The 16,491-nt window shown below is 56.5% G+C and overlaps 1 protein-coding gene across 4 annotated transcripts in view; it reads left to right on the top strand.

Moving 5' to 3' along the window:
• TLN1 (talin 1) overlaps window positions 1-13,076 on the top strand; it is a 38,502-nt gene extending 25,426 nt beyond the window's left edge. For all 4 annotated transcript variants that reach the window (XM_071731848.1, XM_071731850.1, XM_071731847.1 and 1 more), the window contains 21 exons: window positions 780-961; window positions 1,310-1,442; window positions 1,574-1,675; window positions 1,799-1,969; window positions 2,139-2,288; window positions 2,400-2,501; window positions 2,628-2,747; window positions 3,023-3,169; window positions 4,097-4,263; window positions 4,506-4,689; window positions 4,925-5,050; window positions 5,383-5,499; window positions 5,582-5,767; window positions 5,889-5,996; window positions 8,967-9,072; window positions 9,217-9,341; window positions 9,651-9,776; window positions 9,914-9,976; window positions 10,227-10,409; window positions 11,141-11,266; window positions 11,878-13,076. In XM_071731848.1, coding sequence (XP_071587949.1) covers window positions 780-961; window positions 1,310-1,442; window positions 1,574-1,675; window positions 1,799-1,969; window positions 2,139-2,288; window positions 2,400-2,501; window positions 2,628-2,747; window positions 3,023-3,169; window positions 4,097-4,263; window positions 4,506-4,689; window positions 4,925-5,050; window positions 5,383-5,499; window positions 5,582-5,767; window positions 5,889-5,996; window positions 8,967-9,072; window positions 9,217-9,341; window positions 9,651-9,776; window positions 9,914-9,976; window positions 10,227-10,409; window positions 11,141-11,266; window positions 11,878-12,009 — 2,856 coding nt within the window. In that variant the 3' untranslated portion in view covers window positions 12,010-13,076. The remainder of the gene's footprint in view (window positions 1-779; window positions 962-1,309; window positions 1,443-1,573; window positions 1,676-1,798; window positions 1,970-2,138; window positions 2,289-2,399; window positions 2,502-2,627; window positions 2,748-3,022; window positions 3,170-4,096; window positions 4,264-4,505; window positions 4,690-4,924; window positions 5,051-5,382; window positions 5,500-5,581; window positions 5,768-5,888; window positions 5,997-8,966; window positions 9,073-9,216; window positions 9,342-9,650; window positions 9,777-9,913; window positions 9,977-10,226; window positions 10,410-11,140; window positions 11,267-11,877) is intronic.
• The last annotated feature ends 3,415 nt before the right edge of the window (window positions 13,077-16,491 follow it).

The following is a 16,491-nucleotide window of genomic DNA, read 5'->3' on the forward strand; positions in this document are numbered from 1 at the left end:
CCAGCAGGTCCAGGGAGGTTCTCCTCCCCTTCTTCTCTGCCCTGGTGAGGCCACCTGTATTGTACTGTGTCCGGTTCTGGGCTCGCCAGTACAAGAAAAGCTGCTTCAAAGTCAAGCAGAGCACTACAAGATGGTCAGGGGACTATTGGAGCATCTTAGAAAGAATTTCTTTACTGAGAGAGTGATCAAGAATTGGAATGGGCTGCCCTGGGAAGTGGTGGATTCTCCATCCCTGGAGATATTTAAGAAGAGACTGGATGTGGCACTCAGTGCCATGGTCTGGTAACTGCAGCGGTAGTGGATCAAGGGTTGGACTTGATGATCTCTGAGGTCCCTTCCAACCCAGCCAATTCTATGATTCTACGATTCTATGTCTTAGAAAAGGCTGGGAGACTTGGGTCTGTCTAGCCTGGAGAAGACAGAGGGGATCTTACCAATGCTCATAAATGAGTGCCCAAAAATGATCTAAAGATCAGGTGTCAAAATGATGGCAAAAGCACCTTCTCAGTGGTCCCTAGCAACAGGACAGTGGGCACAAACTGGAACACAGGCAGTTCCATCTTAATATGGGCAAAAACATCTTTACTTTGGAGGTGACAGACCACTGGAACAGGCTACCTAGGAGAGTTTGTGTAGTCTCCTTCTCTGGAGATACTCAGATCCTGCTTGGATGCAGTCCTGTGCAACCTGATCTAGGTGAACCTGCTTTAGCAGGGAGATCAGACTAAGTGATCTCCAGAGATCCCTTCCAACCCCTGCCATTCTGTGGCCTTGCACAGGGGCGCAGAGCCATGGAACCCATCGTCACCTCAGCCAAGACCATGCTGGAGAGCTCTGCTGGCCTCATCCAGACTGCCCGCTCTCTGGCTGTCAACCCCAAGGACCCCCCGCAGTGGTCAGTGCTGGCTGGCCACTCTCGCACTGTCTCAGACTCCATCAAGAAGCTGATCACAAACATGAGGTGAGATGGGTCCTAACCCTTGGCCCTCACCCCATCATTGCTGGCAGGTACCTCTGCTCTGAGTGAACATCTCCGAGGATGTTTTAGCTCATCTTCTCCTTGGCCACTGCTGAGGGAGAGAGGCAGGGGGTGGGACAGAAGATGCTGTCCTTCTCTTGCACCAGAGCTGCTCCTCCAGGCCTGGCATGAGGTGATGGGAACACATGCTGGCATGCTTGGCCTCTATGATACTGGGTTGCCCAAAAAGCCCTGGAGGAGAGGTCCTGTTCCTCACTGGCACCAGCCAAGGTTGGGGCAAAGGGGTGGCATAGCACCTGCTAGCAAGCCACTGATTCCTCTGTCATGCAGGGACAAAGCTCCGGGACAGCGGGAGTGTGATGAAGCCATTGATGTCCTGAACAGATGCATGCGGGAGGTGGACCAGGCCTCTCTTGCTGCCATCAGCCAGCAGCTTGCCCCCCGAGAAGATATCTCCCAGGAGGTAGGTCTGGGAGGCACTGCAGCAAGACTTGACAGGGGCGGGTGTCTTTCCTCCCTGGCTCCCAGCAGCATGTGGTGCAGCCACTTCCCAACCCTGGTGCAGCCTCACGCAGTGCTCTCTTTTTGCAACAGGCTTTGCACAACCAGATGATCACAGCTGTTCAGGAGATTAGCAACCTGATTGAGCCCGTGGCCAGTGCAGCAAGGGCAGAGGCCTCGCAGCTGGGGCACAAGGTAACATGGGGATGGGGAGCTGCTGACAAGGCTCTCAATGGATGTAGAGGAGCTTGTAATGAAAGGAAAGACACAAGGCAGCTGGGGCTTCAGGCTGCCAGCACTGATGTTGCTCTTCCCTAGGTGTCCCAAATGGCTCAGTACTTTGAGCCTCTCATTATGGCAGCTGTTGGAGCTGCCTCCAAAACACCCAACCACCAGCAGCAGATGAACCTCCTGGACCAGACCAAAACACTGGCCGAGTCTGCCTTACAGATGCTGTACACAGCCAAGGAGGCTGGTGGAAACCCCAAGGTGAGCAGGAGGTGGCACATGTCAGTGGCATGTTCCCCTTTCGTGTGTGGGTGCTGCGTGGGGCACACACATGTGCTGGGCACAGAAGCCCAGCATCCCTGGAGCATCCCTGTGCAGCATCCCTGTTGGGATGCCAACCACTTTCCCTCACTTGGTGTCATCCTTGCAGCAAGCTGCCCACACCCAGGAGGCTCTGGAGGAAGCTGTGCAGATGATGAAGGAAGCAGTGGAAGACCTGACCACCACCCTGAACGAGGCAGCCAGTGCTGCAGGTGTTGTGGGGGGAATGGTGGATTCCATCACCCAGGCCATTAATCAGGTGAGGGGACCTGGCCAGGGCTGGGAATGTGGGAGAGGAAGAGTCAGGGTCATAACCTTTAAGGTCTTTGGACTGGACCTGGATTCAGAGTCTCCTGGTGGTCTCTTGCAGCTGGACGAGGGGCCAATGGGTGAGCCAGAGGGGAGCTTTGTTGACTACCAGACCACGATGGTGAAGACAGCCAAGGCCATTGCAGTGACTGTGCAGGAGATGGTGGGTGCATGCAAACCTGTCACTGCAGGAAGCGCTGCCTGCCACCCAGGCAGGGAGACCACACGCTCCTTGCTTGCCCATCCCAGCATAGGGCCCCTCCAACTCCTGTTTTTCTTCCACCTGCAGGTCACCAAATCCACCACCAACCCAGACGAGCTGGGCATACTGGCCAACCAGCTCACTAATGACTACGGGCAGCTGGCACAGGAGGCCAAGCTGGCCGCCCTCACCGCCGAGAATGAGGAGGTACGAGCACGAGGAGGGTTGAGTGCTGAAGTGGGCTGTGGGGCAAAGCAGGGTCTGCAAGAGTGTGGGAGAGGAGAGGTGGGGCACTGAAACCTCCTGTCCAAGCTGGGGGAGAAGCAGCATCCACACGTCTCCTGCAACATGGTGTGGAAATGTGGAGTAAAGCTGCCATTCCTTTGAGAGGAAGGACTGGGAAGGAGGAGTTGGGTGGAGGTGGCTGGTCTTTCCCAGTGGATATGGTGGATGGAGGCTCTTTCACACACGTTCTCCTCCAGATTGGCTCCCACATCAAGCGCCGGGTGCAGGAGCTGGGTCATGGCTGTGCTGCCCTGGTCACCAAGGCTGGAGCCCTGCAGTGCAGCCCCAGCGATGCCTACACCAAGAAGGAGCTGATAGAGAGTGCACGCAAGGTTTCTGAGAAGGTAAGTGGTCCAGAGAGGGGAAAAACGGTGTGGTGAGGTGGGAGGGATGCTGTATTGAGCTGTGTGCTCTGGGAGCCATCATGCTAGGTTCTCCTGGAGTTCTCTTGGGCTCTGCTGCTTTTCTCAGCTCACTCTGCCCAGCTGACAGGGTGGAGAATGGACTCCCCTCTCCAGGCACCACAACAGCTGCTGGTGCTATGGTGGGTGAGTGTTATCTCCAGGTGATGCCTGCTATAGTGCCAATGATGACCTGCCAGGGGGGACTGATTTACATGCCGGTGGCAGCCCAAATCAGCTCTTGAAGTGGTGGTCATAGTGTTTGAAGCATCTCCATCCATCTCAAGCTTGCTGTTCATGCTGGGTGGTTGATCTCCCCCTCACCTTTTGCTGGTATAGTGGAAAGCTTTCTGAAGAGTACACTTCTGAGTAACTGATGAAAACATGGATAAAAAACTCTGCTTGGTAGGGGTAGAGCTGCAGTACTTGTAGGCAAAATCACAAAAGCAAAACAAACACTTGTTCATTGTGCCTGGCACATGTCTGAATGCTCAAGGCCTCCTGCAAGTCCTTCCTTTCCAAGATTTCTTTCCATCAGGAAACTCATTCTTCTATGAGTGCTTGCTCAAGTACAAAAATTGAGTTTAGCTGATAAAGAAGAAATGAATTGTGATGTTCTGATGCCCATCATATGAACCATTTTTATCTGGAAACTGCTACAGTCCGCTGTCTCCTGGATCCCCAAATGTGATAGGTACAAGATAAAAACAAATAACTGGAAGCTAAGAAGGGCTGACCAGACCACACAATTCTCAGTTCCTCTCCTTGGGATGGAGCAGCTCTGTCTTGAGAGGTGTTGGAGAAGGTGCATGCAGCGGGGGTTGTCTGAACCTGCTCTGATCCCCCAGTCACCTTACTTGTACCCCACAGGTGTCTCATGTGCTGGCAGCTCTCCAGGCTGGGAACCGTGGGACACAAGCCTGCATCACCGCAGCCAGCGCTGTCTCCGGCATCATTGCTGACCTTGACACCACCATCATGTTTGCCACAGCAGGAACCCTCAACAGAGAGAACTCGGAGACCTTTGCTGACCACAGGTACCTGGGCTCCTCATCCAGCCTCTGCTCAGACAGAGGTAGGGGTGGATTGGGCTCCATCCCATGGTCTCCTGTCTTTCTGAGCTGTGGACTAGCCCAAAGGAGAGCTGCAAGTTCAAGTCACACTGTTTCCTCTCCAGCTTGTATGTGGTAGGAGGCAGGGTCCACAGTTTCTCCACACCCCAAGGATCCCATGTGTGTGTAGAAGGCTGTGTCCTCTCTGACTCCCTTCTTTTTCCCAGGGAGGGCATCTTGAAGACCGCCAAGGCACTGGTGGAGGACACCAAGGTGTTAGTGCAGAATGCCACAGCCAGCCAGGAGAAGCTGGCCCAGGCTGCCCAGTCCTCTGTGTCCACCATCACCCGCCTAGCAGAGGTGGTGAAGTTGGGTGCTGCCAGCCTGGGATCTGAAGACCCAGAGACTCAGGTGGGATGGGGTGAATGGAAGGGTTGAAGGTTGCAGGTGTCATATGGTGTTCTGGGCTGCATTCTACATGTTGTGGAGAAGGCTGGCTGGGCTTTGGTTGGTGCTGGCTGAGCTGGGGAGTGTCAAACCCCAGCTGTGTCACTTGGGGTGCCCAAATTTCTTACTGCTGGGCCACATGACCCTCAGCCTGAGTGTGATCAGTCCCAAAATGTTGCTCTTGTCTTGGTCTTCCCAGGTGGTCCTGATCAATGCTGTGAAGGATGTGGCCAAAGCACTTGGAGACCTGATTGGTGCCACCAAGGCAGCTGCTGGCAAAGCTGGGGATGACCCTGCTGTCTATCAGCTGAAGAACTCTGCCAAGGTCTGAGCTGGGCATGATGGAAAGGAGAGAATGGGGCAGGGGAGGCTGGAGAAGGCGTAGGGGTGGCTGATGAAGGATCAGGGGTGCTTCTCTGCCTGTCTGGGGACAGAAGGGCAACTGGCAGGGCAGTCAGGGCAGGAGGGGAGGAAGAGGCACAGAAAAGGTGGGGCATAGCATGCAGAGGAGGCATTGGTGTTAGAGCCAGATGAGGTGGTGTGAGTGGAGTATGGGAACAGGGCCATTTTGGACCACACCATGAACTGGTGGGGACAGGTACTGGCAGCAGCCCTGAGCTTGTGTGGGGCTTCACCTGTCTCTCTTCCCTTCCACAGGTGATGGTGACAAATGTCACTTCCTTGCTGAAGACAGTGAAGGCCGTGGAGGACGAGGCCACGAAGGGGACACGAGCACTGGAGGCCACGATAGAGCACATCCGCCAAGAGCTGGCGGTGAGTACAGCCACGGCACTGCCGCCACCCCCCCTCCCACCGCCTGCCCACTGCCTCACCACCACCACCTCTCCCCTGGCAGGTCTTCTCCTCCCCTGTGCCCCCCGCCAAGGTCTCCACCCCAGAGGACTTCATCCGTATGACAAAAGGCATCACAATGGCCACAGCCAAAGCGGTGGCAGCCGGCAACTCGTGTCGGCAGGAAGATGTCATCGCCACGGCCAACCTGAGCCGCCGCGCTATCGCTGATATGCTGCGTGCCTGCAAGGTGGGGTGGGCTGCCGGTTGGGGACAAGCCTGGGTCTAGCAAATCTTGTTCGGGGGGGCTGTGGGTGCCAGCAGGGGTGGCTCTGTGTGTGATTGGGGGTTTTTCTGTCTCCGGTTTTCAGGAAGCTGCCTACCACCCAGAGGTGAGCGGGGACGTGCGGCAGCGGGCACTGCGCTTCGGCAAGGAGTGTGCCGATGGCTACCTGGAGCTGCTGGAGCACGTGCTGGTGGTGAGTGTCCCCCCACCACTGTTCCCAGGGTGGGCAGAGGCCACCCATGGTGTTCCCCCGGTCTCCTTCTGGGCTCTGCCCCTCCCGCTGAGGTCTTTACGGTGCCCCCTTCACTACCTGTGTGGTGGCACAGCACATGTCCGAGCCCCTGCCTGGGAAGCAGATGTCAAAGAGATAAACAGGCTCTGAAGAAAGGTATTTGGCTAACAACAGATGGAGATTAACTGTCTGTAAACAGATGGAGGCTGGAAACTTGACAACACAGGAGCAAAATCCTGAAGCAGCTCCCAGTAAAAGTGGTGGGAATAAGACTTCAGGCCATGTGAAAACAGAGTTTGTTAAGGTCACTGCAGAGTGAGAGGTGGGCAAGGCCCACAATAGGAGGGGTTATTGCTACAAATACCAGCTGCACCCTGTTTGTCCACTCTTCCTTTTTCTGAGCCCTCCCAAAGACTTCAGCTGGCTGCTTTCATTAATTTACAAGAAGCAAATTAAGACTGTAGAGCAGTAGAAAGGAGCGGATGAGGTCCCTCCAGTGGTTTGCATTCTTGGCAAGCTCACAAAGGTGGAGTCAAGGGCATTGGAGAGATGCACAGACCAAGCCCACAGAGCTGTGGGAGCCCTCAAAGCAGAGTCAAGACAAAGGCTGAGGGCAAGTCAGCTCTGTGGTAGGGTTTCACTAAGCTACTTAGAAGGGCTTGGTGGGAGAGTGCCATTCAGGCTCACCAGACACAAGGTGGTGGAGCTCTGGCTGGTTTCCTGCAAGGAAAGGCCCTTCAGGCAGGTGGCAACCAACACTGGCAGCATAAAGAGGAGGTGGGCAGAAATGGATGGGTAGCAATGGAAGGTAGGCAGAGGGGAAGTCAGAGGGTGGTTTTATCTGCAGGAGGTAACCAGTGGGGTACAGTTCCAAGGGGAGTGGTGAGTTTTCCATCCATCTGCATCTAGATCAAATGTCTGCCTGGAAGATGCTTCAGCCACACGTAAGTCACGGCAGCCAAGGCTGGAGTGCTGAGAGGAAATTCTCTGGATGGCCTGTTGTTAACAGATGATTTGGGCTAATGAGTTAGTGTGGCAGTGCCTGAGGTCAGCCTACTTGCAGGAACACGCTACTCTGCTATATTCAGGGTGTAACCATCCAGCTGCTGTGTAACGTCTCTTAATCCTGTGAACGTCTCTCATCCTGTGGAAGATTCATCATAGGTGTACTTTAGTAACCCCATAGCCTCTGGGGTTCTTTCAGACCCAGACAGAGACTGTTTAGTAGTTTTAAATAGGTTGTAAGGGCAGATAGCAGGCTTAATAATGTACCGTGTAGTCGGGATGAGTTTATGAGGGCAAATCAGCCATCACTGTGTTCCATCAGCCTGGGAACTCTGAGCCAGGTGCAGCTCCAGTGACTTTGCTGGGATGGCCCCACAGAAGTTCAGGATAAAGGTGTGACCTCCTCAGACTCTGCAGCACTCTGGTCTGTAAAGGCAGGAATGAAGCACGTGGCTCCCATTTATCAGAGGGCATCAGGCTCCTGGAAAGCCACAAGCAGGAAAGATGTCGAGGAAAAGGAGGGAAGATGGCAGATGTGAAGCTGCCTCACTCCCTGGCAGTAGCAAGCCCATTGCTGTACACTGGGACCCCGTGGGGACCAGTGCCTTACACAGAGTGTGAACAAGCGTGGTTTGGGGTTCCAGAAAGAGGGTTATTTGGCTCAGGATGGAAAACGTGGCTCCTGGCAGGGGAGTGGGAACGTCTGCTTATTTCACTGGGGAGGGGAAGGAATTTGAACCTCCACAGGGACTTGGTATTTGGTAGCAGTAGGTCTCTCCCTCCAAAAGGAAGAGAAGTCTGATGGCTGCAAACTGCAGTGAAGCAGTTAAGGGTGGGAAGAAATAGGTATAAAGTGGAGCAAGGAGGAGAGTCACTTCATGGCTGTTCTGGGTGTGGGTGTCTTCTCTGGTTGTGGGAGCCTCATCCCTGTGCTCTGGCTTCCCCAGTCCTCCAAGGCTGAAGGATGAGCTAATGATGGCAACACAGCTCCCCACTCAGGACTTCTGATCCTTCATTCCCACCTCTCTTGGCTTCCCTTCACCCTGCACTAGAGAGCACCCACCTCTCGTGTGTTCCCTGTGCCCCTTATCCCCAGCACCCACATGTCCTGGCTGGGCTGTTCACTGCTTTCTTCTTTCTCTTCTCCTTCTCTCCCTCCCTCCCTCCCTCCCTGTCAGCCGGTGAGTAAGGTGATATTGGGGTGCCTGCTGGTGTCTAACCTCAGCATGAGCCTTGCTCATGGTGTGTCTGTGTGCCCAGCCCAGTGCTGGGGTGGCACTTGCGTGTGTCCGCAGGGACCCTGGGGTCTGTGTGTGTGTGTGTACTCACACCCGCCCTAGCTGGTGGGCAGCTGCCACCTCTGCTATGCAAGTCGAGCCAATGGTGAGCTCTGCTTGTGCCTACAGACCCTGTGTGTGTGTGCACATGTGTGCTGTGGTGTGTGCATGTGTCCCACCCCACTGAAGGATCCTCATGGCTCTGCCTGCCACCTTATCCTGGCAGAGCCAGCCCTCCTGGGCTGGGATGTGGCTCCTGGGTCACCTCGCTTTGCCCAGCTTTTGTTTGCTGACAAATCTCCTAATTAGTTTCAGCAAGAAGGAAGTGCTTCTAGAGCTTGAAATGCTTTGTTGGGGAACAGATCCTGGAGAGGGTAGCTGCTGAGTGCAGGAAGGTTTGCACTGAGGGTCTTGTTTCTGCAAGATGTCCCAGAAGCTGTGGATGCAGAAGGGCTAAGAGGAGTCTCATCAGGTCGTTGGGCAGGAGACCAGCTGGGGTCACTCCAGAAAGCATCACCAACAACATCTGAGGCTTGCACGTCTGGGGAGCTAGAGGATCCCCCCCGCCCTCCTTCCCTGGGGAGCACACCCTGAACAGACCTCTGAGGTCCCCCTTTTCCAGGTGCTTACATCTGCTGCTTCCCCACAGATCCTGCAGAAGCCAACTCACGAGCTGAAGCAGCAGCTGGCAGGCTACTCCAAGCGTGTGGCCAGCTCTGTCACCGAGCTCATCCAGGCAGCTGAGGCCATGAAAGGTGAGGAAAGGTCCTGCTCAAGAGGGCCAGACTGAGGGCTGGGATTAGGGTGAAAGAGCTCAGTAGCAGCTGGAGGAGGTAGAGGGAGTTGGAGATGAGGCCTCACATGCAGCTTTAACCTTCCTCTCTTCCTGTTTTTACTAGGGACAGAGTGGGTTGATCCAGAAGACCCCACTGTCATCGCTGAGAATGAGCTGCTGGGGGCAGCAGCTGCCATTGAGGCTGCTGCCAAGAAGCTGGAGCAGCTGAAACCAAGAGCCAAGCCCAAGGTAGTGGTGCTGAGCCTTGGCAGATGCCCATACTCAGCTCAGGGTGGACTGGGTGGGACTCTCCTGTCTGCCCTTCACACAGGTGTCAAGGGTCATACATGGGATGCCACACATCCAATAGCCAGTCCCTCTTTCTGTGCTCCCAATGTACCCCATGTCCCCAGCTGGACCTTCCTTGAGCAACCCAAACCCTCCAGTCCCCCAGTGGCCCTTAATCAAGCTCTGTATGTGCTCCCTGAGTCCCATTATGTCACCTTGGTCTGCCCCGGCTCTCCCAGCCTGGGACTCACACCCTGCTTTTGCTTGCAGCAAGCAGATGAGAGCCTGAATTTTGAGGAGCAGATCCTGGAAGCAGCCAAATCCATTGCTGCAGCCACGAGCGCCCTGGTGAAGGCAGCTTCAGCAGCCCAGCGAGAATTAGTGGCCCAAGGAAAGGTAAGGGAAGAGGGAAAGATTTAAGAACATGTAGAGCTGTGGTGGGTTCTCCTTTCTCCCAGGGTTGCTTGCATCCCTTGTGCCCCATGGTAAAGGACACATGGGGTGGTGAGCCTCAGCTCTCTCCTTCTTGACAGGTGGGCGCCATTCCCGCCAATGCATTGGATGATGGACAGTGGTCCCAGGGACTCATTTCAGCTGTGAGTATCAAGGTCATGCTCAGAGGGTGGGGGAGCAACCCTCATCTTGGCTGCTGCTGCAAAGATGAGAACGCTCTGGCCTTGCACTTCTCCTTGGTGGAAGAGGCAGCCATGTTTCTTGCTCCTTCACCCACCAGCTGTGACATGGTATAGGAGCTGGTTGTCCCCACGCCATGCCCCACAGCTTTCTTGGGTCTGGCCAGGTATCCCCTCACCAGGGTTGGCTCCCTGACAGCCTCTCTCTCTGCAGGCACGCATGGTGGCTGCTGCCACCAACAACCTGTGCGAAGCAGCCAATGCAGCAGTGCAGGGCCATGCCAGCGAGGAGAAGCTCATCTCATCTGCCAAGCAGGTGGCTGCCTCCACAGCACAGCTGCTGGTGGCCTGCAAGGTGAAGGCTGACCATGACTCAGAGGCCATGAAGCGGCTCCAGGTAAGTCCCAGGCTACCTCCCCCAGCCCCAGCTGCCTTTTCCCCAGTTGCTTGAGGGGTGGGTGGGTGGGTGGGAGGGAGTGGGCTGAGGGAAGGTTTGTGCTCCCCAGGGCTCACACTCCTCCCTGCCTGCATGCTGTCAGCGGGGAGATCATTGTAGCACAGGCTCCAGTTCACTTGGACTTCACTGCTAGCTACGTATGAGCTTCACTGCTAGCCAGGCGTAGGAGTGGTGCTGGGCTGCTTGAGCCTGGCAGTGTGCAGGGGGGATGAACTGGCACGGGAATGTCTGAACTGGGCACACTGCATCCCTGTCATTTTAGAGGTTAATATTTGGGGAGCATATTTGTAGCACCCTTAATTCTCAGACTCAGCAACACACAAAATTTATGCCTACCCATTTTAACTCCCAAGATCCCAGCATTGGTTCCTCGGGGGGGGGGGGGGGGGGGGGCAGGGGGCTTGGTGAGTCTGCCCCCCAGTCCCTGCCTCACTGCTCAGACAGGAGGCAGAGCCTGGCTGAGAGCAGCAGTGCCTGAAATGGTCATGAACGGCTGGCAAGGCAGCGAGCCATGTAAAGGAATCCCTGCCTGTAGCTCCCAGCATGCCTGGCTGCTCATCCTGCCTGCCAGCGTGGCCTGGGGCAGGGGCTCTTTCTCACCCCCTCCAGGCTGCAGTTGTTACCCTGGGGGGCTGGGACTTAGGATGTTTTCCCCTCCTTCCCCCCTGTAGGCTGCTGGCAATGCCGTGAAGAGAGCTTCGGACAATCTGGTGAAGGCAGCACAGAAGGCAGCTGCCTTCCAGGACCACGATGAGACGGTGGTGGTGAAGGAGAAGATGGTCGGGGGGATTGCACAGGTGAGGAACAACTCTGATAGAGCAGGGGCAGTGCTGGCAGCCACCACAACCTGTGTGTGCCTTTCTCAAGAGTGTGTCCCACACACACCACCATGTTTCCAGAGACTTTCCCAAAGATGCTGTGGGTGCACCCGTACTACCCAGTTAAACACTATTGCTTCACCCTCATCCTGGCCCCATGTAGTAGCAGGCACAGCCAGTGATGGTGCATACTCCCCGGAGTGTAACCCCCTGGCTTCTCCTTGGTGTGGTGCCTGAGCTATCCCAGTGTTCCTGACAGGTATGAAGGGCAGAGCTTTGGGTAAGTGGTGAGAGCTCCCCGGTGTGAGATGCCACAGGCCCCAGTGCTCCCTCCTGCCCACAGGCTCACAACTGTGAACAGGGTGCCTGGGCTGAGCTCCAGGAGCTGTGCTACTCCCTGTCATCTCCAAACAACAGTGGTCCTACCGCAGGGACAATAAAGCCCTCGTGCATGGGGCTACACCAGCCTCGGGGTGTTGGGGGGGTCTGGGGCTGTGATGGGGGGAAGCAGCAGTCTCAGCGAAGGCAGAGGCTCCATCTGGCCCATCCATGTTGGAGGCACCTGTGACCCCGGGGCTCTCTCCTGGCAGATCATCGCCGCCCAGGAGGAGATGCTGCGGAAGGAGCGGGAGCTGGAGGAGGCTCGGAAGAAGCTGGCCATGATCCGGCAGCAGCAGTACAAGTTCCTCCCCTCGGAGCTGCGGGATGAGGAGCAGAACTGAGCCCCGCCCCCCTCCCGCCGCTCACCGCACAGACTGCCACCCGCCCGCCCGCCCGCTCATATTTAAGACGACCCGGCTCAAACGAAGGGCTGCCTGGGCTAGGCCAGAGCTCTGCCTGCACCCAGAGCGCCGGGACTAACCCAGTTGCTGCTCCAAGCCGGTGCCGCACCAGCAGCTCCGCTTTGCCGCCCAGCCCACCTTCCCACGCCCACCCTGGCACAGCCAGAGCTCCCGGAGGGACCCGGCTGGGCTGGGAGCTGGGGCTGCACCGGCTCAGGGCTCACCTGCCCGCCTCAGGGTGCGGGGCTGGAGAGCTCCATTTGTAGGGGATATTTCTGTGTGCCTTTGTTTGTCTTGCTTGTGCTCCTTTCTTCTTTCTCCTTACCCCCTCTCCTGTGCGTTCAGGGAGCGACACAGTTCCTCACTGAGGTCTCGCACGGGAACTGCCTTTTACCTCCAATGCCTTATTGCTGGCTCAATCTTCCTCCTCTCCCCTTCCTCCCCAGCTTCCCTGGGAGGCACTGAACCCCTTCCATGAGCATGTTCTTCAGCCAGGGCTCCCCCGGGGAGCAGCAAGGCTGGAAGCAGTGCCTCTGCTCAGGAAGGGGGGGATGCAATGGGTTCACCCCCAGAGCTGCTCTTTGCCTTCCTGTGAGGTTTTCCCCCTTCCCCCATTCCCAGCCAGCTCTGCCTTCTTTATCCTTCCCAAGTGCCTGCATTGTTTTCCAAGATCTGGAATATTTTTGTAACTTTTCCATTTCTCTAGTATTGAGCCTGCAGCTTTCGAAGTTCATTTATTATCCCTGCCCCAGCTTGTGCCTTTCCCACTAACACTCAGCTTTCACTGGGGTCCCGCAGCCCAGCAATCCACCCCTCCTTGGTTCCGGGACCCTTGTCCCTCCCCCTTTGCACTTGCTGAGGCTTCTCTCACTATTTTGATACTTAAAGCATCCTATATTAAACATTGAAGGAAACCAGCTCCCTCTGAAGCTCCGGGGTGGGGTGGGGGATGCCCATGTCTCCTTGGAAAGATGCATTCATCAATAAAATCTGATTTTCCTGCTTTCTCACGGCCTGTATATCAACACAACCCCCCAGGAGAAAGGGAGGGTTGGTGGGCAGGGGGGGCAAAGGCGCCTGCCCTCCCAGCAGAGGCAGGGGGGAGCGCAGCACGGGTGCTTATACAGCATGGAAAATATTTGAGGCACGTTCAGCCCCCAGGCACCCAGCAGGCTGGACCCCTGCTGCCAGCCATGTGCCGGCCCTCACAGGTGCTGCTGGGGGGCCACTGTCACAGGAGGGGATCCTGGGGATTTTGTTGCTGGGGGATTTGGTCTTCAGGAGGGGAGGGGGCAGCTGGTCTGCTGGTCTCCTGGCCCTCTTCCTGCCACCAGCTGAAAATATCCTTGAATAGGGTGCTTACAGGCGTGCAGGTGGGAGACCCCCTGACCACTAGTGTCCCACTGGTGGGGAAGTGGCAGCCCTTGGCATGCTGTGGGTCCAGGAATGTGGTCAGAGCCCTCCCGGCTGCTGGCGCTGAGATCACCACCCTGAAATAGTCCCCTGGGGCCAACCTGTGCAGGCAGCAGCTGCCCCGAGTGTGTCCCCACCTGTTCCCATCCTGTCACTCAGCAGGGATTTGGGGGATACTTTTGCCCAAGTAGCAGTGGGGCAGGCAGGGATGCTGTGGGGTGGAGTGGGGACGCGGGTGGGTTTGCCCATGTCCCCAGCCTCTGAGACCCATCCTGGGCAGCACGAGCTGCAGACCAGGGCAGTGCTCCACAACATCCTGTCTGGGGACCTCTCGGCCCCTTGTGTGCACATCGCCGGGAATGCAGAGGGTCTGTATCCCCTGAGACCTTCACCCCTGGCCAGGCTCCAGAGTGGATTTGTGGCTCTCGCAGGCATCCCTGTCCTCCCAGCTGTCCCCTGGCAATCTGCACTGGCCTGGCCCAGCACCGGGTCCTTGCCCAGGTACTGCCCCTTGGAGCAAGGACAGTAAGAGGGCAGGATGTGGCAGCAGCCCTGGCTTCTTCCCAGCATCTTGGAGCCAAAGGACCTCCAGCACCCTCAGCACAGGGCTGCAAACACACCCACTCTGGTGTGCTCCCGTCTGGGCTACAGGCAAGGGGTGGTGGCACAAACCCCAGGGGAGGGATGTGGGGTGCATTTTACCCACTCCAGTGGGTAGGGACTATTTAGGCAGGCAGGTCTGTGTGAGCACATGCAGGAGCTTGGAGCCAAGGTGTCACAGTCATGAAATGCCTGCACCTCTGCAGGGATCCAAGTCTGGCTAAGTTGGAGGTAGGCAGGGAAGCCACAGCCCAATTTCGTGTGGAGCCCTGGGACAGGGTGAGAAGCTGGGGCACAGGTTGCACTCGGGAAGTTCTCTTCAGATGGTGGTCCAAGCCTTTTCCTGGGAGCCCATGGAGCGTGGAGCAAAGGTCACTGTGGACAGAAGCCTTAGGCCAGGGCTGGGTGGGGCTTGGCATGGGGCAGCAATGGGGTGGATGCTCACTTACACCCCTCTGCACCCCTTTGTCCCAGAGGTCACCCCAGAGGACAGCTTTGAGGGTAGTAGACTTGTGGGCCTGGGCACCTGGATGGCCCCAAGCTGTGCCAGTCAGATGTGGCCATGATGCCTGCAGCAAAAGGGAGTGAGGAGAGAGAGAAAATTTGGTCCTTCAGAGGGACATCTGAGGGCTAAAACCCTGCCCAGCTCTAGGGGAACTGCCTGGCTGCTCACACCATGTACATCATCATCCTTCCCTTGTGTGCCAAGCCCATGAAGTTGCTCTGAGCCAAAGCATCTTGCAAAAAGCCATCCATCCTGACCAGGGAATGATGGGAGATGAATCTTACCCCTCCCCTCAGAAGCTGCGTGCTGGTGGTTACTGATTTTCCTTGTCCAAATATGTGCCTAATTCGTCAGTATTAATAGCTGCTCTCCAGAGTCCAGCAGAAGCTCTTCTGTTGCTTTCCCCATGGCGCCAGCAGCCCTTTGGTCCTCGGCTGCTCCTGTCCCTCCTACACTCCCTGCAACCCGGGGCTGAGGGCTCCTAGAAGGCCACTTTCTCCAGATGTCAAAAACTTTTTGCTTCTCTCTTCTTGGATCACCAGTGCCAAGAAGTTGCAAGGGCTGGATGTAGCTGTGGGACAATGGGCTGGGGGGGGGCATGTGTCCCCATCCTATCCACCCCTCCCCTCATGCTACACTGCTCAGGCAGCCCCTCCACCACCTCCTTCCACCCCCCCAGCCCGGAGCCCACCCTGCAGCTGGGAATGTGCCAGAAGCATTTACAAGCGTTATTAAAGCTCGGGTTATTTTTGGAGGAGCCAGGATCTGAAGGGTTTGCATTTTTTTGACTGTGGAATACAGTTTATTTAGAGCAGAAAGATGGAGAAGGGCGGTGGGCTGCCCACTCGCTCTGTCTCCCCCTGAAATGCCACCCTTTGGGCTGTGTACAAGTTGGGTTGTCCCCTTTGGAGGCACAAGGGTGCAAGGCAGCAGGGAGGTGAGTGCCAGGGATCCAGCGCAGAGCTGGGGCCCTTCTGCCCCGTCGTGACGCAGCAGCTGGACAGGGGAGTCAGGGACTCCTCATGCTTCTCTCCCGTGGGATTTTCCCCATGTGAGCTGTGCCAGCCCATAGTGTCCCCAGGTGCAGTCATGGCCCCTGAGTGCAATCATAGCCTGTGGATATCCCTGCTGTGCCAACCTGTAACATCCTCAACTGCAATCACAACTTATGGGTGTCCCCAGCTGCAGTCACAGCCTCTGAGTATCTTTGAATGCAATCACAGCTTGAGAGTGTTCCACGATTTCAGTGTCAGTCCATGAGTGTTCTCAGGTGTTTTGCCAGCCCCTGATATGCCCCCAAGCCAGTACCAGCAAGCAGAGGCCCTCGTGCCCTAGAGTGCAATGACAGGGCATAGGGTGTGCCTAGGACAATGCCAGCCATGCAAATGTCCTGTAGTGTGGGGACAGTTCTGGCCAGTGCAGAGGTGGGGCTCAGTTCCTGAGGAAGGATGGATGGATGGATGGATGGATGGATGGATGGATGGATGGATGGATGGTGGTGACCCTGGGGCACAGTAACAGCACACTGACAACCCATGCAGCCCCCAGGTGCAGCACCAGACATGGTGTGTCCCCCACAGTGGTAGAGGCCACAGGGGTCCTCATCCCCTCCTCAGCCCAGCACCACTGGGGAAGTGCCACCAGATATGTCCCTACCACGGTGCTCTGGGGTGTCCTTAGCAGAGTGCCACTGGGGTGTCCCTAGCACAATAAACCTGGGGTGTCTCTGGCAGAGTGCCACCAGGGTTTCCCAAGCAAACCTCTACTGCAGTGCTCCAGGGTTTCCTTCTCCCGGTACCCCGGGGTGAACCTCAAACGAGGTGCCACCATCACACCCCTGGTGCTGTGCCAGGGGTGTGCCCCTCTCACATTGCCACCAGGGTTTCCCTGGCCACCTGGGGTAC

This window comes from Heliangelus exortis, chromosome Z (assembly GCF_036169615.1).
Source record: "Heliangelus exortis chromosome Z, bHelExo1.hap1, whole genome shotgun sequence".
Lineage (NCBI taxonomy): Eukaryota > Metazoa > Chordata > Aves > Apodiformes > Trochilidae > Heliangelus > Heliangelus exortis.